This window comes from Erpetoichthys calabaricus, chromosome 13, assembly GCF_900747795.2.
Source record: "Erpetoichthys calabaricus chromosome 13, fErpCal1.3, whole genome shotgun sequence".
NCBI lineage: Eukaryota > Metazoa > Chordata > Cladistia > Polypteriformes > Polypteridae > Erpetoichthys > Erpetoichthys calabaricus.
The window spans coordinates 66214460-66238629 of NC_041406.2; the positions used below are offsets into that span (position 1 = coordinate 66214460).

Genomic DNA, 24170 nt, shown 5'->3' on the forward strand with positions numbered 1-24170 from the left:
TTACAGCTAACAGTTATATAGCTGTTTTTGCCATTTCTTCCTATCTTTCTTTAACAAAAGAGCCTAAAAGGTTAGTCGGTATCTTTCAGGTTAGGTGCATGTCACAGGTCATCTGATAACATGATAAAACAAATGCCTAGTAGAGACATGTAGTATACTGGTACTGGAAAAGAACTGAAAATCCTACATTTTAAATTGGTATGGTGCCACCATTTTGGGATTTTCAGTACTGGAAGTCTACTTCAGCTGTCCTTCCAATCTCTCAAACTTGCCCCAATACTCAATTCCTCTTAGACACGGTATTGTACATGTGAAGAAATGTCCATTATGTACACTTTATGAAATAAAACAATAGACTTCAACTGCGGCTTCCACACAATCGTGATTTCACATGGAAAATATTACTTTGATGTGATCAGAACTTCACAGGAGGACACTTCCTACTCTCCTGTTATTGCTTTGATAATAGCACACTTCATGTCTTCATGATATCAAGAGGGACGCTGTACATGGCATGGTGCGATAACACAGCACACAAGGTAGGCTGGAGAAACAAGAGGGTTGGGGGTTCATAGTTATCCCTTATTTCCTTTCTAACCGTTTTGATATTGAGGTCCAAAAGCTAGAATCAATAACGAAGTCAACATTTTAGTAGCAATCAAATCCTGCTGCTTAGTTTAGAAAAGCTCCTCTCACCATGAACATTTACTTTTTTTGAATGAGACTGTTTTCCACCCCTATTTGAACACCATCTTTGGTTAGTTTGGTCACTGGCCTTTCATGGGGTACCTTTTTTTTTAATTCAAGATAAATACTGTACTACTGTTTACTCTCCTCTGAAATTTTATTGCCTCCTCCTAGAATTCAAGCATTTAAGTGAGACACAATCTTTACATCTAAACCTGCAATGACTGTTTATTAATACACCTGTACTTGACATGAATTTCTCAGTATTTAACAATTGTTTCCATTAATTCACATACAATACATATTAGCTTACTAGTAAATGGTAGATAACCTTTTTATATATTGCAACTAATAAACTGGGGTTCACGTCCCAGGTCCTCCCTGCATGGAGTCTGCATGTTCTCCCCATGTCTATGTGGTTTCCTCCCACAGTCCAAAGACATGCTGATTTGATGGACTAGTAAGGCTAAATTGGCCCGCGTGTGTGTATGTGTGCGTCTGTGTGTCTGTCTTTGTGTTCACCTTGCAATGGACTTGCATTCTGTCCATGGATTCCTACCTTGTGCCCTATGCTTGATGGGACATGCTCCAGCTTCCCCATAACCCAGCTCAGGATAGGTCTGTATGATGAATGAAAGGAAACAATATTTTCAGCTTCTAGTCTTTAGGAAATTTCCCAGTCTACAGTGATTTCTGCAAAATACACATAATGGGTTTACATGTAATCCATAACTTTTTTCCACTCCACCTGTAGCTACCGGGAGGTTATTGACTTTCTCTGTTGTGAAACCGAAGAAAAATAATGAATTTACAAAATATTTCAGTCTCAAATGCAACTAATGAAAAGAGCGCGGATTGACTCAAGAAAAGTTTAGCGTAAATATATAAAAATAAAGGACGGAGCGTTTCGTCACTCAAGACCCGACTCACCTGCTGTAATGCGCGCATTCTCCCTAGCCCTGCTTCCCTTCGACTATTCTGCGTCCTACTCTGATTTAATTTCTGCGTTCTATAAACTTTATACTTAATTCTGAAAGTAGTAGTAAAAACTTCCACGTCAATCACAAAGTGTCGCCGCCCGACGAATAACTCCAGTAGACCTGGGGTAAGGATTGAGGAGGGGCTTTAAAAGAGAAGCGCTTTGATTGGCGTTACCACAGCAACGGCTTCATCAACACGTGCCGTTCGTCCAGCGCCATGGCGGAGGGTTCGGTGATGAGCCGAAAAAATTTACAAATGTTGTCAGAATCCCTTGCCAAGGTGGCGAAGCATTGTAAGTAATTTACCTTTGTGTGTTAATTAGACATTTAAAACAGAGTCAAATTTAGAAGTAATAATTCTTTAATTTTCTTGCAACCTTCTAAAAAGGCGTCGCTACTGAATATTCAGGGTGCCTGTCCATACCCCCTTTGTTAACGGATTTATTACAACTGTATTTTATCAAGCTGAGAAAATAATCGTATTTTATCAGTGATTATTAAATGGTTTAGTATTCGCAATTAATCCTTTTAAGTAGGAAACGAAAACTTTGCATGACTTAATTACGATTCAGGTGGATACTTCATACAACTGGAACTGGATATTCATAACCGTTGTATTAAAACAGAATACAACGGCGTTACGTTAAGCTTTCAGAAAACTGCATGTCGTTGTATATAATACATTTTATACAGTAAAATTGCAAAGTTAGACAGATGTTATTGCACAAAGTTAAAAATAGCTTCTTTTTAGCTGATTGTAGATCAAATCCTTTTTATTATACAACTACACAAGTCTACACAAGTTACATTTGTAGGATGAGAATTTAAAAGTTTTAAATTAATCCAGAATATCAGATTTCAGAAAGTCAAAGTTCTCAGTGAAACTCCAACTGAAATTTTGTTTGACCCAGTAAACAAATAAAAAATAGGTACGGGTTAGGAGCAGGCACTGAAGTGCTAATCCTGCTCCAACCCACAAATGTTTCCTACAAGTTAGAGGACCAGCTTCCAGGGCAGGATGACAAAATATTCCAAAATACTTCATAAGTGTTAAATTGAGTTAAGTATGCAGTGTGTTTACTTGTGTAACATACTTACAATGTAACCAACAAGTCATCCATCTATTTTCAGCTCTGCTTAATTCAGTCCAGGGGGCCATCACCTGCCTAGTTGCATTAAGTGCAATACAGGAACCAGTTTCCAAATGTGGTGTCAGTCCATCACAGACCTCAGGGTTTACGTCTTTGTAATTAAAATATCCTAGAATGACCTTGTGCTGCATTTTATTTTGTTAAATGAAAATGTTAGGTTTGGGCACAGTAGTTAGTGATGCTGCCTCAACAGCTTACCAGCCTTGGGTTTGAATCCTGGCCTGGGTACCTTCTGCACAATATGCCCTCTCTTGACTATCATGGTTCACTGGTTTGCCTCCTGTGTCCCAGAGATATGTAACTGTTAGATTGATTAGCTCTTTTAAACTGGCCTTGTATGGGTGGGAGTGGGAGTGTGCTGTCCACTGGCCTATCCAGGGTTGGCTCCTGCCTTGTACCCAATGCCGGCTCAAGCTCATGTTATCCAGAGCTGGATTAAACATGTTTGACGATGGATTGATGGATGAGCTTTACATGTCTACTTTGTGAAGCATCTTGTGAAGCTATTAAACAATTGCTCAATTAAAGGTTACATATAAGATACAGGACTATATGCTATTAAACTAGTTTTGTCTTCAAACTTTACATTACATGTACACAAAATCAAGTCCTGTGTCTTTTGATCTTAAATCTGTATCTGCAGTGTCATGCCAATTTGTAATAATCTAATCCTAATCTAATGTAATATCAAATGAAAAGAAAGTAACTGCCTTCTAATGCAATCATCTTAACTTATAATGTTCATTCCGATTTCAATGTTTAATTTTTTCTGTTAATAGGTAAAAAGTGGTAAGTCTTTTACAGGTTCTTGAGGTTGCTTCTGTCATGTGTTTTAAGATGTCTGTTTACATCCTGTCTAACGTTGTATTTCTGACCTAAATTATGTCATCTGTGTTTGTTCTTACTCTTCCTTCTCTGAATTAAATATATTTAGAAAATGGATGGGTAGAGATTTTATTATTTTTTAGCCTATTTTTCATTCTCATGTTTCTGTTTTCTTTAACTGGCACATGGCTGGGCCCATTTTCACATAATTGGTATTCTTTATATCTCATATGATATCATATTTTATTGGCAGTCACACTCTAGTTACCAAATACACTTTAGCAGCAGATGTAATTAGAATAGACATTTATATAATCTGAATGTTTAATTTACTTTTTATATTCTTTTTTTGTACCACCAGTTAACAAAAAAGAAGTGAAGTGCCTAATCAGACTTTATAATGACTTGGTTGGTGAGCAGAGTGAACGGCGTATGGGAGCTGGTTTGGATCGTAGTAAGTTTAGGAATATTCTACACAACACGTTTGGAATGACCGATGACATGATCATGGACAGAGGTAAATACTCCGAACGGAAGTCAACTAGCTGTGTACAGCAGGCAGAGTGCTGGAGTGCCCCTTCCTGGCCTTGGCCCTGTCTGGTTCTGGCCAAAAACATTAAGGATTTCTTTAGGGCACAGGTTGTATTGTACTATTGTTTTTTGGCATTGTGCTGAGAAACCCGTAGAATAAAATGATATACCTGTACTCTCATCTTTTACAACCTGCCCTCTCAATAGGTGGAAAGACATACAGTTTTCTACTCTGACAGTTATCATCGTAACCAGTTTCTCATGGGTCTTTCCTGGTGATCTACTTTGTGATGTGTGTTTCCTTAGTTTATCTGGCCCATTCTTCCAATTGTTCTGGGATTGCCCCCCAGTTTTGTCTTTCTGGTTGCAGAAAAGCCAGTTTCTCTCTTCCCTTCTGACTATAAACATCATTCCTATTCCTCAAACTCTACTTCCGGGTGATCTGTTTGACAGTTTGGGCCTTATGACATTCTAGTCTCTTCAGCCTTGTTTTCATCATCCTAGTTCACCCTTTTTCTTTTAATTGCAACTTCGATCAGTGTTCAGGACATGGGGCCTCTCTCAGTCAGACTTGATTCTTTCACACCTGTATTTTTATTTGTTTCATTCCTTTTCTCCCTTAAAGAAACCTGTCTCCAGTTTCTGTTCTTTACTCAGTAATCTACCTACAGACCTCTTCATTTAATCTCATAATGGTCCTGTGATCTTGCTCCAATGAGGCCTCCTCTATTTTGGTAGAATATTTTTAAGAATGTCAGATTTTGCTCCAGAAACCCTAACTACCATCTCGCCAAATTCAAAATGGTTATCACTGTAACATCGTGTATCATCTTTCACAACCTGCCCTCTCAATAGGTATAAAGATACAATTTTCCACTCCGACAGTTATCACCGTAAACAGTTTATCATGGGTCTTTCCTGTGATCCACTTTGTGATATGTTCCTTTAGTTTGTATGGCCCTTTCTTCCATTTGTTCTGGCATTGCTCCCCAGTGTTATCTTTCTGGTTGCAGAAAAGCCAGTTTCTTTCTTCCCTTCTGACTATAAACATCATTCCTATTCCTCAAACTCTACTTCTTTAGGACCTTTCAGAGCTTGTACTCATCTCTTACCAGTGTGAACTGCTTTGTCTTGGCACTACAACGGCCCAATTATTTTTTCGTCTCTGGGAGTAACTGGGTGATGTTAGGGGTATATAGTTTTCCCTTTTTTAATTTACCTTTTTATGTCTGTTGAATTCCTTGAATCAATAAAAAAATCAGCTAGCTGTGTACTTTTTTGGATGGGGTCTACGCAGTTATGGAAATCAAAAATTACTTTACTGTCATTACAGTTTGGCTCACAAGAAAGTGAGATCAAGGATAAAATTAAACTAGGTATAGTCAACTGTTTACAATAAAATGGTTAAATGCTTAAAAAACGAAAAGGAGAACCATATAAGTGGAGTAGAGAAGTGATTAGCACTGCAGCCTCACAGCTCTAGTGCCCCAGATTAAAATCCTAACCTGCCGCTGTGTCCATGTTGAGGCTTTTCTGGGTAAGATGGTTCACTTCCACATCCCAGTTACTGTAAGTACACATTAGACTATTTTAAATAAACTACATTATAAGAATAACTATAACGTTGTATGAAAGTGGTGTTTTGTACTTTTTTATTTTTGTATCCTGTTTTGTTTTTCACGCATGCCGCTATTTTGGGACATTTGTCCTGGCCACAGTCATACTGTTGTTTGCAGTGGTGCTTCGTTGTTACCATGTGACAAAAGGAAGTTGCACCATGTGACGTTTTCATTTAGTCAGTATATAAGATGGTTGCACAGCATTCCTGCTGTCCAAGTTTGTGTTTTATTCATAAAACGTTTGCAGACAGTAGCTGAAAACATGTCATGTTATGGAGGTAGGACTTTTGGCAGTGATTCTTGATTTACATGTTGGGCTTTGGAGAAACCACCTAATTGATTTTGATCGCTTTTTATTTGTTGGTGTAAGAGTTCTCTCATTCATCTCTCAATTGTTTCTGTTTTTTGCCTTTTAAGTTACCACTGTTTGACTCTGACAAAACACATATTTAATTTAAAATGTAATTGAAAAATAAATGTTTTTGTTGCAAATTTTACATAATTGAAATTGTGTACTGTTGGACAGTAATTGTTAGTGTAACTCATGAAATGTGTTTTGATTGTTGGCTTATTATATTTTATCTTCATTTAGCATTTCGTGCTTTTGACAAGGACAATGACGGCTTTATTAGCATTAAAGAGTGGATAGAAGGCCTCTCTGTATTTCTCCGTGGGACACTGGATGAAAGAATAAAATGTAAGTTAATTCATTCTTGCTTACTGAAGTTATACAAAGACTGAATTAGACAACTATGATGGACAAACACAACAGTAGTCACTCAGTAGCCGAGTACCTTATTGCTTCAGTATTAGAACCTGTGTTAGTTTGCAGAATTAAAACTGTGTTCAGAGACTTTTCATGTAAGGAAGACAAGTTTTTCAAAGATGAAGGTGGAGATGTGTTGTGTGTTGATTAGCACATGCAAGTAAGCATTTCGCTGTACATGTAACGTGCACTACCTGCCAAGTCTAAACATGTTACATAGGCTAGCTGGACAGGCCCTTCTACAGTGACCATTTTTATTTTTCTCTGATTTACATCACTGAATTATCAATTATCTATCTATCCTGCTTATCAAATACATAACCCTTCTATCAATACAAATAATGCATTTTGTAAGTAGCAGGCAGATGTGTCTGTTCAAGGCCTCTAACAGAGCAGACTTGAATAGTCTACTTCAGAAGAATGAGTCAACTTTGAGGATCTGCTCAGTGTTTTATTAAAACTGTCAGTGTTTCAATTACCTCGCATTTCTAGCCACTTGTGTTCCTGATCCAAGCACTGTGTCTGGAATGTGCACATTTTAACTTTGTCTTCATGTTCTTTCTCTCACATCTCAAAAACATTCATTTTCAGTTAATTGTCAGTTCTACAAATGGCCTGCTGTACATTTTTTGTTTTGTGTAATGGAGAGGAGAATAAGTAAAGAAATATAAGGAAGAATGTTTAAAAAGTGGTATATATTATGGACAGGCTTAAGTAACCAGTCAGCTAAATAATATTTGGTCTACCTAATTTTACAATTTTAAAGTAAGTGCATGCTTTGCTTTCGAGAAGGCAACAAATCAGTGATATATAACTATAAATACATTTGCTCACTTCACTAGAGGTAATACTGGCCTTCTCAGAGGTTAGTGATTTAGTAGTCTTGCTGAAGCCACATGTCCATATAATATATTCCTCTAGAGACTACCATGAGTGAATTGCGCCTAAAACTGGGAGAGAACAATTAGGCAGCCCATTGAGTGTTGCGTTTCTAAACCAATCCAAGGCCTCATGAAGGCGCCGCTCAAATTTGGGGCGGTGATTTTGAACTGCATAGAGCAGAGATGGTCTCGTTGACCTGGTCCGACAGAGAGCAAGCTTCTATTTATCATCCACAGTCAGTCTCCTAAAAAAACCATTAGACATATACATGTGTGTCGTATGTACAGAGAGCACATTACTCATTTTAAAAATAAACATAATCTGATGCAAGGGAAAAAGCTTTCTGTAGCATCAGATTATACACTGGCATTTGATGGCATCAATGGGCGAGTGGTAAATGTGAATGATATGTTTTCGCAGGTGTTGTGTGTGCTCTTTGTTGTTCAGTGTTACGCAACAACAGTGTAGGAGTCAATATGAGCTTGAATGAATTGGTAGCTATTTTCATGAAATTGTGTCACACTCCATCAATGACAGACGAGATTAGACAGGAGTCCCCGTGGACTATGATGTTTGCTGATGACATTGTGATCTGTAGCGATAGTAGTGAGCAGGTTGAGGAGACCCTAAAGAAATTTAACATTACTGTGTAACTGGAAATGCAAACAAGCCATGACAAAATATCTGCAGCGTTTTAACAGGTTGTATATCCGTAGACCTCACTGATCATCTAAACTCTGTTTGCTGTTATTATATCATATAGCGATGCACAAATTAAAGTAACAGAAAAATACTGTAACAGACAGAAACACTTCTTAAATGTGTGAAGCTCAGTGGCTGCGGTGGTCTACGTGTCTGTGCGAGTCTGTCTCCACTGTCGCAGTGCTCATTACAATGTGCAAATTATTAAGCTTCACCTGGCTTGAGCTACTCAGCTCCAGGAATTTTAGCTTTTTATTTTCTCTCAGCCTCACATCTTTTCTTCAGCACCTTTTGCTCTCCCCCAGAAACTCTGGTGGTTGTTTGAAATGCATGGACTGGAGGAGCTGGGGGCTGGTGTTTCAGGAAGAAGCCCTGTGGATGTAGTCTTTGTAGAACAGTATTTTGCTGCTATTCGTAATCGGTTTTAATAATAATTTCTTTTAAAATTAATATAGTCAAAATGCATTTGTTAAAATGCACATCTCTAGGCTTCCAAAGGTTTTTGTGTTTTATTACATCCATTTTATAAATATGCTTTCATTCTTTTTGTGCTTAATGTTTTTGTCCAGACTGTTTTGATGTGTACGACTTGAATGGAGATGGATATATTTCAAGGGAAGAAATGTTTCATATGTTGAAAAATAGCCTCACGAAACAGCCAACAGAAGAAGATCCTGATGAAGGAATTAAAGATTTAGTTGAGATAACCCTGAAAAAAATGGTAGGAGTATACCTTTGGTTTCAGCAGTATGGTGGCAGAAGGGTTTGTGCTGGTATCTCACAGTCATGGTAGGTAGATTGGGTTCATATCCCAGCCTACTGACTGCACATGTTGGTATTTTGGTTTTCCATCCACATCCTAAACGTGTGCACTAATTCTTGACTCTAAATTGTCTAAAGTATGTGCATTAGCAAGCTCTTCCATGGACTGGGCCCTCAAACCAGGACTGGTTCATTCCTTGTAGAAGGATGTAGCAATGATGGATAGGCACCAGGCCCCATGACGCTGAACTGGCTTAAGGGGATCTAATGATAGCTGCATATATGTTTTGATTGTTATACATTACTATTTTCAAAAAGGCCACTGGCCACATTACAACTTTATTTGCAATTGAAATCTGTAAACACCGGTGATCCGGCACCAGTGTACCAACAGGAAACATGAAAGCAGGCAGAAACTTACTTTCAGTTGTCATAGAAGACAGGGGTTTGCTGGCATCCTGACTAGGATGGATGGTACCTTACCCACCCGGGACATCTTTATAATGGAAGGAGACCCTCCCTGGGGCCCACACAGGTGGCAGCAGCTCCCTGGTGAGTCACCCATATACACTCCCGCAGGGGTTCATGGGAATTGGAGTTCCAATAATAGGTGGCACCCCTGCAGGGTCTCATTGGAGCTGGCAAAGAGAGCTGTGGGGAGGAGGTTTGTTTTTATGGAGGTTCTGCCTGACCCGGAAGTGCTTCCTGGATACAATATGGGAGCAGCAGAAGTACTCCCTTGTCTGGTATAGACAGGTGGAGGAGAGGGAAGAGATAGGAAAGAAGACTTTTGTTGATACTTGTGCTTGTGCAACCTTTTGAAGAAACCTGTGAGGTATTTGTGCACAGTAAATCACTTGTTTGAACCCAGGTCTTGTGTAGTTCTGGTTGTGATTAGGGTGCTGCAACACCTGGTCACATAGTGCAGTGGGGAAAATATTCCCACATTAAGTAAGAAAATAGGATGTTTAGATGGTGGGCTTAGACTACAACCAACCATAAAATTGGACTGTGCAGGTTCAGCAAATGGAAGTTTAACTGGACTAGGGGGCTCTCTAATTTCATCAGAGGCTCACACCTAGCTCTTACAGGACCATGCCTTCTGGACCTTTAGTAGATTGTGGTCATCTAATTGACACTATAACCAGAAATTCAGTTTTATTTGTACAGTATGTGGCATTTCTTGCTGAAAGCAGTAGATCATTTAACACAAAATGTCCCACACTGAGTAGGAGGTAACTCGGTTGGAAAGCTTGTTGGTTATACATTGAAAAACTAATCCTACAGAGACCCTTAAGAACGATACAGACTCTTTTAGTATTTTTAATTAACAGGAGTCCATTGAGTATAGTGTAGTTTATTCTGTTTGAATTCATTGCTTACAGATTGTTCCTTCATTAATTTCTGTTATAATGACAATTAAAAAAGGAGTGGATATCGAAATAAAAGATGTGTCCTGCCTAGAAAAGATAATTCATTTATTTATTTTTTTGAATTCATATATTACAGTCCTGGGTCACAGAGAGCAGCATAAGATTCAAGGCACACTTGCAGCAAGCACATACAACTGGCCAATTTATCGGTTAACAGCCATAAATCGTAGGTCTTTCTGTGAAATGTGGGAGGAAACTTGCTTACCTGGATGAAACCCACTTGGCCACAAGACAAACTCCAGAGTGAGGGTCTGGTCTGGCCTGGCCTGTGATCCGAGTCCATGACAATGGAGCAGTGAAGCTAGAGCAGTGACAAGGACCCCCCCCCCAATGTGCTGTTCCAGTAGGTTAAGCAAAAATTTGATTTGTAGCTGGTCTCCATGGGATGGGTGCAGGAACACGCTGTATCAGTGGAGGTTCTCAACCTCTCTCTGCATGAAGCACACCAAAATTTGGCAATTATTTATGAATGTGAAACGGAGTTCAGTGTTGACATTTTAAAAGTAAGTGAATCTAAATTTTTAAATACACCTCAGAATCAGTCAAAGTTGGCAATTCATAAATTGGAGTATTACTTGGAAACCAAACTCTTCCACTAGTTCTAAAATTGGCAACCACTGGCATAAGGCAGCAAGCAGCACCACTCGTGGTACACATGAGGAAGGACTGAAGCCAGAATGACGACTTGTGGGGGTCTGCAGCAACATACTGAGCAATAGCAGCAGAAGACACCCCGACAACCTTGAACAAGCAGCTAAACAAATGAGTTTGATGGACTGAATGGCCTCCTCTAGTTTGTCAAATTTCTTAGAGATGGCAGCCATCAACTTTTAAAATGTTTTGTTAGCACCTTTAACATTAAACCAGCAAGAAAACAAAAGCAATTAAGTAAAACAAAAATATTTTTTCACTTTCAAAATTGCCAGCATCTCTCGCCTGCAGATCCTTGAAGTGTGATTTTTCTGCATCAGCTGTAGACAAATGTATTACAAGTCCCAGAAATTCTGTAAAGCATCTGTGGAAGGCTGTACATTTATTTTTTTGAGTAATTTTATCATCATGGAGTACCACATGATACGCTTGCAGTCTTCGTGTACAATGAAAACCTTCCTCTAGTATCTGCTGTAGATGAATGGCATCAGCTACCAAGCAAGTGAGAGGACAAAAACACAGCCTTGTTTAAACAAAAAAAAAAAAGTTTAATATTTTTACTGTGCTTTTTTCTTATTACTGTTAATACACACCAATTAAACACTACAACTTAGTTATGAAGCTTATATGGGTGCTATACATATGTCACTAATGTGGCAATTTGTACATCTAGATATCATTATGCATGTTTTATTTCTAAATACTCTTCTCTTAACAGGACCACGATCATGATGGCAGGCTTTCATTTTCAGACTTTGAAAAGGCCGTTAGAGATGAAGAGCTCTTGCTTGAGGCTTTTGGATCATGTCTGCCAGACACCAAGGTATAAATGAAATTGTGTATACCTCTATCACTTGTCACCATCTCCATCAAGTTTGCATGTTCTGCCCACATCTGCATGAGTTTTCCGCAGAAAGCCCAAAGACAATCATCCATTTTCCAAACTGGCAATATCCAAATGGTCACGGGGATGCTGGAGCCTAGCCTATCAAATACAGGGTGCATGTCGACAAACCCTTGACTGGGCACCAGTCCATTGCAGGGTGGACACACAGACAAACAAACTGGGGCCAATTTACCATTGCTAATCCACCTAACCTGCAGATTTGTAAGCTATGAGAGGAAACCCACACAACCACAAGGAGAACATGCAAACTCCACACAGACAAACTGTGATGTGACAAATGGTGTTTTTGTTGTAAAGCAGTGGCATTACCACAGTACCAACTCATAGAAATTCACATCTGCTGACTTGCGATTGCCTCACTGCATCGGCCGGCACCCTGGAGTGGCCTTCCACCCAGCACTCTCTGGTTTAACTCTAGCCTGTCCACAATCCTGGATTAAGCAAGTCTGAGACATGATTTATAGATATTGTAACTTGCTTACTCTGAGATGAACCAACTTCTTACTGTTTTAGTGAATATTATTGCCTATGTAGCCCAACTTATGAGGTACACCTTACTGGATAATGAAATGGCTCCATAAAATGATGTTATCAATTGGGTAAACTGGTTCAGACTTCACTAGTTATATATATATATAAGTTTATTCTATGAATAAACAAACAATTGTGCAAACTCCTAGCACAATGACACTGGGATCAGTGTACCACAAACAAAACTATAAACTAGTTCCTAATTTTTTTGTGAAGTCGGATCAGGTGTAAAGTATTTTATACCATTTTTGTTTTCCTTTTCTCCACAGACTGTACTTGCATTTGAAGGAGAGGCTTTCCAGCAAGATATTGACAACTAATGATCCTGGAAACAGTACTGTTATTTTAAAAAATATATATATATATTTTGTAAATAGTGAAGCGTATACAATCATGTATCAATTGCAAAGAATTATGGATGACTTTCCTTTTATTCAGTTTTGACTGAAGGAACAATACTTCATAACCAGATTAAAACATTTTCATTTTCTGAAGCTCACTGCACACTGTTTTGCTGTATATACATACTGGTTTACTGAGTGGTCATATAGTGCATTCATCAATCCTGAATATCAGTCTGGGAATCGCTTGGGGGGGAAATTAACAATCCACACATCGTAAATCTTTACAAGCTGTAGATGGTCAAATTCTCCGCCGTTGTTTTGGTTGATTGTTTTGTTGCAGGTTCCGATTTTCTTCTTTCACTTCAGATACTGAAGAAACCTAATTAAACAGAAAAAGTAATAATATAGTAATACAGACACCAGGGGCCTCATGGAACAACACCATGCGTAGAATTCACACTAAAACATGGTGTACAGGCAAAAGCAGAAATGTTTGTACACACAAAAAAAAATCCAGATGCATAAATCTGTGCGTTTGTCAACTTCCACATTCTTCTGCTCCATAAATCCCGGTCAGCATGAAAAGTAACGCACATGCCGGCTGCCACTCCTCAGCTCCTCCCAGAATTATGCCTCTTTGAATATGCAAATTAAAATAAATAGCCCTTAAGCTCAGTGTTCTGTGAAAAGGCAATAGCAAAAGCACGGGGGAACAATTTCAGCGAATACCAAGTGGAGGCAAAGAAAAACAGATTTGTTGGTTTAAACAGTGGTATAAACAACAAAAGGAAGTTGATCGAGTGGCGAAGAAACTCGAAAGTTCAAGTTCACAAAGTCGCACAGTGGCCAAAATAAAAAAGTTGTCAGATATAAAAGTTGCTGTGAAAAGGCGAATCATAACCCACCGTCAGTGTAATATGAAAGCTTATTAGTGTACAGAGAGAAAAATTTTAAAAAATAGGGAAACAGTATGGTTTCGTGGGAGCTTCAGATGTCAACTTTAATCTCAAAATTTCCACTTTTATCACGTAGTTTTGTATTTAAAGTAGATCATCATAAACTTCATCTTAAAATCGTTTACTAGTTTCTCAAATCCCATCGTAACTAAAGTAGCACGTTAAATGCTTTGTTTTGTATTTGATCTATGTACTCTGTGTGTGAATCACTACGTGCTTCTTAAACAGGCTCTCTTCCTCTGACAGGACACAGAATCCATTACATTTGTGATATTACAGCTCTTTGAATAATTTAAATACTGAGATGTATATTTGATGATATTTTCATGATGATAGGAATTATAAAAGCATATTAAAATATGGGAACACGGTGTCGCAGTGATAGTGATGAGCTGGCGCCCTGGCCAGAGATTGTTCCTGCCTCCCACAAGATGCTTGCTGCGCCGTGTGCGACCTTCGATGAAATAAACTTATTGAAGTACTGTCTCTTTCAAACGTACTAACCTCCAATTCCTGTCTTTCCATTTCTTTCTCCAAATAACCTATCGCCACACAATCAGCTCTGTAATAGATGTAAAGCCATCTGTAAGCCGAGAATGCTGATTCTTCAAAACTTTAAGGGAACATCGAAATATCTTCATAGTACATGTTTAATTATTCTATCCATCCAGGTCACGCCAGTCCCAGGAAGAATACAGCGCGAGGCAGGAACAATCCCTGAACGGGTCGCCAGCTTGTTGTTACCACTGTCCTCACATGTTTAATTATTAACAATACAGATTATTTAAATAATGTTAAAATTTTAAATGTATAATGTAATAAACATTTTTCTGCATTTCATCTTAAAAATGATATAGTCATCATATGTAAATACGCACTTTATAAAGTGGCTCAGGTTGTGTAATATTGTAACTATCGCAAGTTTACAGTGAGGTAATTGTACTTATAAGTACAAACAGTTCTACAAGGAGCACTTGATGGACTGAGTGTGTTTATAGTTCTTAGGATGAAATCGTTTCTAAACCACAAGGTCAGTACAGGAAAGGCTTTGAAGTGTTGTCATATAGGAGCAGTTCAAATAGACAGTATGGCTGAGGCAGCGTGTGCTTCATGCTGTACCCTGATAACTCTTTTCGATCAGCTGCTGTAGAGCTGTGATTCCACACTCAGATACAGTGGAATAAAGTACTTGAGAGTAACAACACTAAAGCAGCTATGGTATTTGGAATAGTTTGGCCATTCCATGGACCATTATATTGTTACAGGTTAATTACAATCAGATGCCTTAAACTAATAAATATGTGGTTAATTTCCATGTATTTGATAAAGCCACGTCAGGGATGTGGATCTAAAAAAGGGAACCCGCACTAGAACAAAAGCACTGCTTTGACGCTGGGTGCCACCAGTTTGCAAAACCGAGCGGAGAACTTGTATACGCCAGGGTTTGAGCTGGCATGAAAATATTCGTGGCTTTATGCCAATTTTAGGTTTTATACATCGCGATGCGAGTGTGAAAACGGGAGTACGCAACATTTATACATGAGGCCCCAGAACACCAACTACTTATCTTTTTTTTTGCACATTTCACCTGAACACAAAATTCGTCCCCACTGGTAATTTAAAATATAATTGGCTTTATGCAGTTTATCTTCTTCACTACTGACCCGTGTTGCATTTCTTGATGTCCTTGGCAAATTATGCTGCACAGATTGTGTAAAATTTTACTTGAACCTTCCCTATGACAATGTTGAAGTCATTGTTTTACTTACCTTTAATATTTTGTTTCGAATCAAGTCTGCTGTTATGTTTAATGAGGTATCTCCCATTTCTACTTTGGGTATATCTGGTAATTTTGGACCAATTAACACTTCATTTGTGTGATCTGCACTGCTTCCAATTAATAAATTAGTTCCCACTTTTTCATTTTTACGTTTTCTGTCCAGCAAGCATGTGGTCCTTGGAATAAATCTTGTGCCACAATGAAGGTCAGAAATATGCTTTGCACTTGGAGGAGTTGTTTTCTCTGGCCTTACTGAAGTTTCCTCCTTTTCATTTAATTTCCACAGTTCAGGCATCTCACTTGGGTAAGATGAATTCAACTGAAATGGTGACGGAGTGCTGATAGTTTGCTCCCTGCAACCAGACACATGTGACAAAACGGACAGATGTTCTTGGGGAGGTGGTGGTAGCATTGGGTAACCATAATAGGAGGAATGTTCAGTCTCACTGGCAAAATATTCCTTTGCTGTGGCTGCAAGTTCTTTCCGCAAGGTGCTGTTTATAGCACTGCTGTCTGCTTCTTTAGACTTTTCCAATTTAGGCAGATTTTTATCTGTGGGAGGGGAAAAAAAAAAATAATAAAAAAGTGGTTGTTTTTTTTATATATAAATGTACCTTTACTTTTCATGGAAAGTCTATTTGCATTTTCACTTTTATGTAGGTGTTTCACATAAATTTCATTAATTAAATAACTTAAAAATTTTCAAAGGAACTTGTGAAAACATTTAGGTACATCATTAAGAAAAAGAAACCATTCATTTTTACAGTTAAAATATTTTTTCAGAGGAAATAACATCCTAAATAATGCCTTACATGGGGACAGAATAAAAAGACATCTACACAGTTTCCATACATTTTGTTTTAATATGCATTAACATCTACAAGTGCCTAGATGTTTGAGACTATGATGGAACTTGTCAAGATGGCCCCAACAGCTAAGGAACTGGCATAGCAACACTAGTCAATGAGGGGACATGTTTAGTCTTCACCACCCAGTCACTGTGCAGCTCTCAGCAAGTTGCTTAACCTGGTAGAGCTCCTGAGGTAGGAACATGTACTACTCTAGGTGACCGAGGCAAGAAAAGATCTGCTAAAATATAAAACTAACGTTTAGAAAACATTTTAAATTATATACTTAAAACAAACTAAACATAAAAATAATACTTTTGTTATGGGTTACTCTTGCAATAAACTGCCTTCTGTCTTGTAACTTTTCTCTTGTGTCTTCCAATGTTTCAAATTCTGGTGCATAACAGACATGAAGCAAACCACCAAAGAAACTTTTTTCATCCAACTTGCGTTTTGCAGCTCTAAAGGGGGTGGGTGAAAAAAAAAAAAATCAAAAAAAAAAAATCATTACTAACAACCCTTTAGGTTTGATTGCCACTGTAACGTTGCGAACAAATTTTGGTTAAGCACAAGCAAATAAATGACCGTTATGACAAAACATATGTATTTTAAGATAGTACTCACTTATCATCTGAAAGAAAGACAGACAACATTAAAACTACGTTCACAGAAATATTGTAGTAGTGGAGAAGCAGCTAAATGACACATTCCACAATGACACATTACAGCGAGATGGAAGGTCCTGGCACCTTTAGCTCATCTTCATTTTCTCACTTGTCCGGTTGGTCAGAGACAGATATAGAGATCATAAAAAGGTTGGAAGGAGACGAGACGTGATTTTCTCACAGACACACTTTCACAGATACCACATGGCTGAGGAAGGTCAGATGGTCTTGTAAAAATCTACTCTTCTTGGTGTTGAGTGTAAGACAAGCCTTATGCAGTCGCTGGAAGATGTGGTCAAGGTCCTTTAGATGTTGGACAGATGGGGAGAATACAATGATGTCATCTATGTAAACAAAGCAGGTCTTCCCCTTGAGCCCCCGGAGGACCTGCTCCATTACCGTTGGAATGATGCCCCTGTGTTTTTAAGTCCAAACGGCATCACCCAAAACTGGAACCACCCCTCCGGGGTGATGACGGCGGTCTTCATGCTACTCTTCCCCATCCTCACCTGCCAATACCCGGACTTCAAATCTAGGGAGCTGAACACCGCTGCCCAAAGCAAAGACTCCAAGATGTCATGAACGAGTGACATGGGGTAAGCATCATTCAAGGTCTTCTTGTTCAGCTCCCGATAGTCCACACAGAATCAGTAGGTCCCTTTGGCCTTTTGAACAAGCACCGCAGGGCTAGCCCACGGTGAGGTGGAAGGCTTGATGACCCCATCCACCTACATCTGGTCAACCCACTCCTCTTATTATTCCTCTTTTCAGAGGTGACACTGTGTAGGTTCTGTGCCGAACCGGGACGGGGTCGACTGTGTGGATGTGATGACACCACCTCAGTCCGACCCAATTTGTCCGTCCACACACAGTGCCACCTCCTAAGCCATGACTGAACGAGCGCCGGCTGTTCAAGAATTGCCTTCTCTAATGGGCTGGGCTCGTCCACCAACTGTGCGAGGTAATATTACAAGTTAGGCCAACCCAGATTACTTTGAGCCTTCATCCCAAACCGATGGACCTCACCCCCCGGCAACTTGTACTCCAGCCGCGACAGATGGTAAGACCTACTGACATAAGAGAGTCCATTCCTAGTAATAAGGGCATTGACAGATGGCCATCTTCCAGGATGTAAACTTCTGTCTCCCAGTGCGTCTCATGTAAGCAGAGCCTCATAGGAACCCTGCCCTTTGCCCTGCACACCCTTCCATCCGCGAGAAAGAATTTTACTTTTGCACTTTCCCTTAACTGCTCACGAGACACTAAGCTTTTCCCACAAGCTGTATTTCATAAGGGTAGAAGTACTCCCTGTATCTATGACCGCCTCTCCAGTGACTCCTCGCGCATGTACGGGCACCACTAAGGCAAGCTGGCCTGCACCAAGGTGAGATCGGCATGGTGATCCACTGGGGCTTTTCCTCATGGTTTGAGACAGGGGACTTCAAGACGTGGGCCCCTTTCGAGACCCACTAATCCCGATAGCTCCCAGTCCTTTTCCACTCAGGACCCCACCTTCACCAACTCATCTACAAATTTCACAACCCCCCCCCTCAGAGTAGCTGCCACCAGAGGGTCACATGCATCAAAGACACGTCGCAATATCTCATCCTCACACATGTCAGATCGCCACTTAAGGCGCAACGCACAGAATTCAAAGACAAAGTCCCTGAGACTCTGTGATGGCTTTTGCACAAAGGTCCAGAGCTTTTCTTCCAACAGTGCCTGCTATTTCTCCGAGAGGAACGTTTTCAGAAAGGCAGCGCGAAACTCCGACCCAGTTGTTACACTTGTGCTGCTCAGCAAACCACCAAGAGAGCATCAGAAAACACACGAGTGCCGTGTTCAGGAATCCCCGCTGGTTGGCTCCACTCAGAGGATGCAGCGCCACGAACAAGTCGACCACCTCTACAAATTCGACAGTGCTCGTGGGTGCACACTGAGGGGCCAGCTTACTCCATCCGCGGCACTGCAATGGACAAAGACAACTGTCCCCAGTCGTTCCCCACTCCCACTACAGGAGTCGACTGCCTTAGTGGCAGCGAGACGGCACGCCAACTCTCCTGCACCTAATCTCCTCTCTCATATTTGCGTCCAGGCGCTGCACACACCGCGCGAAGGACTGTTCAAGATGCTGCACCCTCACAACCGCTTCGCCGGGAACTCAGGCAGCCGTGGCATCGATGAGGTCGTGGACGGTCTCATCCCGATTGATAAAACTGCGGGTGATGTCGTCAACCCACGTCTCTAACTGCTCTAGGCACAGCGTCAGGTCTTGCAGGTCTCGGGCTGCTCCGGACTGGAGACACACAGGGTATTCAACAGGCTAAACTCCACTTCAAGAGGGGCTCAGACTGTTATGCGACATGGCCTAGGAATCGGACACATATCAATCAGTGGCACACTTAGCTCAAGTTCCTCACCCTGCACTGCACTTTCAACAGACATGACTGCTGTGCGGGTGCAAGTGATATTGAACTAGAAGGGAACGTGTAAAAACCTTACTCCTACCCGGCTCGCCAAAATCTGTAGCGGTCCAGTGCCGCTAAGATTCACACCGTCAAGATGACGGGGATTTATTTATTTTTATGGAGGAGATCCAAGGGACGCTCCCAGCCTTGGCCGACCCACACACACTCCATGAATCCACTATCAGTCCTCAGCACACAGGTAGACAGAAGACAATCCAGACCCCCAACAACGAAACAATCCAGGACACGACGACTAAATATGGTTAATCAACAGAAGGCAGCCAGACAAGTACACAGAACATAACAAAAAACACTTTCCCCCCCCCCCCCCTCTTTGGAGACCTGCCCTCCTTTTAAGCCACTCTGACCACCTTTGACCCCAACAGCCCCTGCAGGGACTGCTGGGAGATGCAGTTTTAACTAATAGTAGCACTGCTACAGTGGTATCTATTCCTCGCGAAATGTGTGTCCGGGCTTTAAAAGGTACTGTTGCTCGTTGACTTGTGTGTTAAACATGATGGCAAACAAGTTGAGACATTCCTGTAAATCATCTTGCACATATGAAGTATGTTTTATGAATAACTTGTTTCCTCCATTCAAATGTTAACAATTTTGACTCACCCTCTAGAGAGAGATATATCTATTATATGAATGAATGAATGAATGAAAGAGAATGCTAAACACATCATTAAAAAGGCTAAATATTCTATTGTTAAATGTAGTAAAATAACTATTTTCTCGATTTTTATTTTAAAGACACCACCATATGACGTGGCTTGTGGTAATAATGTGTGACAACTGAACAGTACAGCAATGGTGATTCCAATTCAAGCCAATCTGCTATTGTAATTTTATCAGAAATTGGGCTCTCTGCAGATTTACAAACCAAAAAACAATCCATCCTACTTATTTTTAGAATGTCCCCCCCCCCCCCCTCATTTACTGCATCATACAGAACCAGAGGCCATCCCAACACTACTGGCCCAAAGACAGAAATCCACTCTGAACCAAACAGCAGTGCATGCTGCAGCCATCAGTATATAGAAGCAGAGAGTGGGTTGTGATTTTATATTGTGGAAAATATGACACCTTTTTTAAAAAATAATTTTCTGATTTAAAGCTAAAGAACTCCCAACAACTTTTATAAAATATTCTTTGGATAAAGCAATTCTGTTATAAAAAGGTATAAACACTGTTTTTAAAGGGGCCTACTGAGAGACTAGCAGTGTTGCACTGTTGATCTGGACACTTCAGATGAGCTGGTAGTTGAAGCGGAGTGCTTATGTTATAGCCATTCTTGATTGAATTTTGGAGAAAACCCTCTTACTGAACAAATTTGTAATGTGCTTGAACCCGTGTCTGCCCGTTCATCTAGGTTAGTGTTTCACAAACTCGGTCCTGGGGACCCCCTGTGGCTACAGGTTTTTGTTCCAACCAGCTTCTGTTTTTAATTGAACTCCTGGGGTAATTAAGTGAACTGTTATTTCCCCAAGTTCTGTGTTTAGGGAACAATATAGAAATTTGAAAACTAAGTTTGCTAAAAAAAAAAAAATTTATATATTAAAATGTAAAAAAACAGTGATATAGGAATAATGTTTTTTTTTTCCTTTTTAACAGTATTTTCATCTTGATTTTTCATTCTACTTTTCTAGGTCTTCTAATTGTTTAATTAATCCATTATTTACTAATTAGTGGGTCTGACTCTAAAACAGTTGCAGCCTTTGATTATTTAGTGTTTGCCTGGGTGTCTGATCTGCTCATTTTAAATTGTCATTAAGATATAATGAAGGGGGAAAAACTGCACAGAGAAAGGGCAAAGTATAATGAAATCAACAAAAAGAGTTAAGCATTTAAAACTATAGCAAAAGCAGAAATATTTCTAAATGTCTTATAAATGTAAAAATCATGTTGTTGTGCTTTACCGAATGTTGAATAAAAGAAAAAAAAAACAACTAATTAAATGAGATCAGTGCTATCAGGTGTTGTCACCAACTGGTTAGAAGAAAAACCTGCAGCTACAGGAGATTCCCAGGACCGAGTTTGGAAAATACTGGACTAGGTCAACCTAACATATTTTGTACCAGTACAACAAGTAAGAGAGGAGATCATATAACATTTTAACTTTTTATTTATTTATTTTTTTATATTTATAAAAAGTCTTTTCATGAACCAGATATTTACCCAAGGCCCAATATGTTTAATTTTGGACCTTTAGATTTTACTTAAGACATTAGGGATGTTACTGGAATACACCATTTATCTGTGTGCTAATTGTATAAATTAAAATTTGAATGTGTCCTGCAAATGAACCTAAATGATAAGACACTGCTCTGTTCATTTTTGTTAGTCTTGCCATTGAGAACTCATCTGCTCAGATGGTGAGGCTCCAACATTTGGAGTTAACAAAGGACAACCATCTTGAATTTTATTTGTAAATAGCCATAACACCTTTCAAAGACAGGTAATTGAATAATTTAAAATTAAATTTGGTAGATCTTGCCCTTCAGCACCATTCCTCTGTATTCGTGTGTGTCTAAACCTCTCTTCACCAGCGCTCCCTTTCCCCAAGCATGCTCCCGTAAAGCCTGCTTCCCAGACTCCCAGATTTTCAAGCCATCTTTCTTGCCTCCTATCTTGCTTTATACTTTATGCCTCTAAAAGGAGATTCTCCTAGATTGTGCCATTACTTGTCCTCATGTGTCTCATGCTCACACTTCCTCTTTTTTCTTTGCATCCCCAAAGCCATACTGACCAATCAGATTGCTCTGAGGGACTGAAGACACAGACCTTAGTGTTTTATCACATAGTAGATAAGTCTTCCTTGATTCATCATCTATTCTTTTATTTACACCATATTTCTCCGACAAAAAAACAGGCACAAAATAAACAAAATAAAAAGCACATACTTTTAAAATGTTGTTATTTACAGGAGCCACTCTTAGAAAATGAGGGTGCAAGGGGAAAAAAAACTGTTAAAGTTATGCATCTGTGGTCAAAAAGCAAAGCGAGTTTTTATATACTAATCAATACTTTAGGGAACAATGCAAAATTAAAATGTTGTGACTGAAATCTCAAAACAAGGCAAATCAAGTAGAATCCCATACTAAAACCAAATGTTCCTCTTAAGAGCTGCCTATGTTATAATACTCATTAAGTGCTTACAAAGAGAATTACGGAGGTACTTTTCATCTCAGAAAGCTCTAGCCATTGAATGCAAGGTTAGACAGAAATGGAAGCAAACCACTGCATCAAAAGAATTACCTTGCACTTTGGATTTTTTGGAACTTAATAAGGTAGGCTTCGGTGAACTCTTCTGCAGGATAATCATCCAATATACGATACTCCTCAACAGCTCCATAAAGTGCAAAGAGCTGGATCAGCTCTGTCATTACTCCTACTGCTGGCACTCCTTGCACCAAGAGGTAGCTTGACTCTAGGTTGATTGTGTACACCTTAAAAGTCATAAAGAAAAAAAAAAAACATACAATTGAAGACATTTTCTAATAGGACTCTAAACTTCCTAAAGAGAAAGGAACTTATGAAAGGTTGTGGGAGAACGTAGAAATAAATAAAGCAAGCTACTAACCTCTCATATCTCTAGGAGGTTAATCAACATGTCTCAAAATGTGCATCCCCTGTCCCCTTTGCCTTGTTCGCCCTGCATTGAGCCAGCAGCGATTCTGTGATTCTACCAAAACGACTCAACGGAGTCAAACTGGACGCCAATTACCAGATGGCTACATGACGGTGGTCTCTGCAGCCAGATACAGCCGCTGGCTCTAACCGATACTGTACCTGACGAGTGGTTTGTCAGGTCTTATTCTAAACAAGCTTAAGTAATAAAAAAAAAGAGGAGACAGTGAAGTTTCTGCTGCTCATTAAAATCAGCACCGTATCAAGATACAGCAGACTCGCAAGAAAACGACAAACACGCAAGTTAGGGTCTTGCCCGATGGAGATACCATGCACTAGCTTTTTTGCCTTTTGTCAATGATAATACATTCAGAACACAATTTACAATTCCAAGAATCAAACGCGTATTGTGGATACTTTCCACAGACTGCAGAATGATTTCTGCACCATACATTATGCACTGTACCAAATGCGGCTTGACCAAAGAAACAAAGGTCCTTTAAAGTAACTCTGCACTTGTAATCGATGCCCACTACTATCAAAACTAGTAAGTGAAACATTTAATTTACAATAAAAGGTAGTCTATATTTTTTCCCTAAAAAAAAATATATCATGTATCAACTCCAGTACCTTGACAGCCTTTGGTTTCCTGCCTTCTCTGTATTTCGGTCTTGTAAAACACACATCCTTCTGATGGTGATGTTTATATACCTCAGAGTTTTGCCATGGAGAGGCTGCCATCTTACCTGACTCTTTCCTCAGCCCCGAGATAAGAGCGCAGAGAGAATCGATTCTCCGTTCAATAAAACGACAGTTGCACTAACACCTATCCAATCCGCTTTCCCGTCCTTCAGGCAGTGGGCGTGCCCTAAAGTTGGTGTTCAAAGAGGGACAGAGAGGTATTTCTCAGTCCATGCATAAAATGTAAAACTTTCCTACTAACCAATGACATTTATTTATAGATTTTTGGCATATAGGAAAAGAAAAAAAAATGCAATAATAAAACCGTATGCAGTGTATTATGAAGAGATTTTTTCACAAGATTATAG

At 39.5% G+C, this 24170-nt stretch overlaps 2 protein-coding genes across 2 annotated transcripts; one reads left to right on the top strand and one right to left on the bottom strand.

Moving 5' to 3' along the window:
* The first annotated feature begins 1832 nt into the window (after positions 1-1832).
* clxn (calaxin) lies at positions 1833-12921 on the top strand. The gene is made up of 6 exons (XM_028817099.2): positions 1833-1960; positions 4005-4160; positions 6386-6490; positions 8713-8864; positions 11708-11812; positions 12697-12921. Exons 1-6 carry the CDS (start codon positions 1885-1887, stop codon positions 12745-12747), a joined length of 645 nt encoding a protein of 214 aa, XP_028672932.1. The 5' UTR covers positions 1833-1884; the 3' UTR covers positions 12748-12921.
* On the bottom strand, positions 12778-23884 carry rbm48 (RNA binding motif protein 48). Its single transcript, XM_028817097.2, has 5 exons — positions 23752-23884; positions 22750-22940; positions 16671-16816; positions 15497-16059; positions 12778-13150 (listed from the first exon to the last, which is right to left on the bottom strand). The coding sequence occupies exons 1-5, from the start codon at positions 23860-23862 to the stop codon at positions 13070-13072; spliced, it is 1092 nt and encodes a 363-aa protein (XP_028672930.2). The 5' UTR covers positions 23863-23884; the 3' UTR covers positions 12778-13069.
* Between the last annotated feature and the right edge of the window lie 286 nt (positions 23885-24170).

Bases quoted from the DNA above. Each gene is read 5' to 3' on its own strand.
- clxn (XM_028817099.2), top strand. From the start codon at position 1,885: ATGGCGGAGGGTTCGGTGATGAGCCGAAAAAATTTACAAATGTTGTCA. The intron at 1,961-4,004 runs GTAAGTAATTTA...TTGTACCACCAG, and splicing joins TGCCAAGGTGGCGAAGCATT to TTAACAAAAAAGAAGTGAAG. The intron at 6,491-8,712 runs GTAAGTTAATTC...GTTTTTGTCCAG, and splicing joins ACTGGATGAAAGAATAAAAT to ACTGTTTTGATGTGTACGAC.
- rbm48 (XM_028817097.2), bottom strand. From the start codon at position 23,862: ATGGCAGCCTCTCCATGGCAAAACTCTGAGGTATATAAACATCACCAT. The intron at 22,941-23,751 runs GTACTGGAGTTG...ATGACTTTTAAG, and splicing joins GGAAACCAAAGGCTGTCAAG to GTGTACACAATCAACCTAGA. The intron at 13,151-15,496 runs GTAAGTAAAACA...CTGTTTAATTAG, and splicing joins TTCGAAACAAAATATTAAAG to GTTTCTTCAGTATCTGAAGT.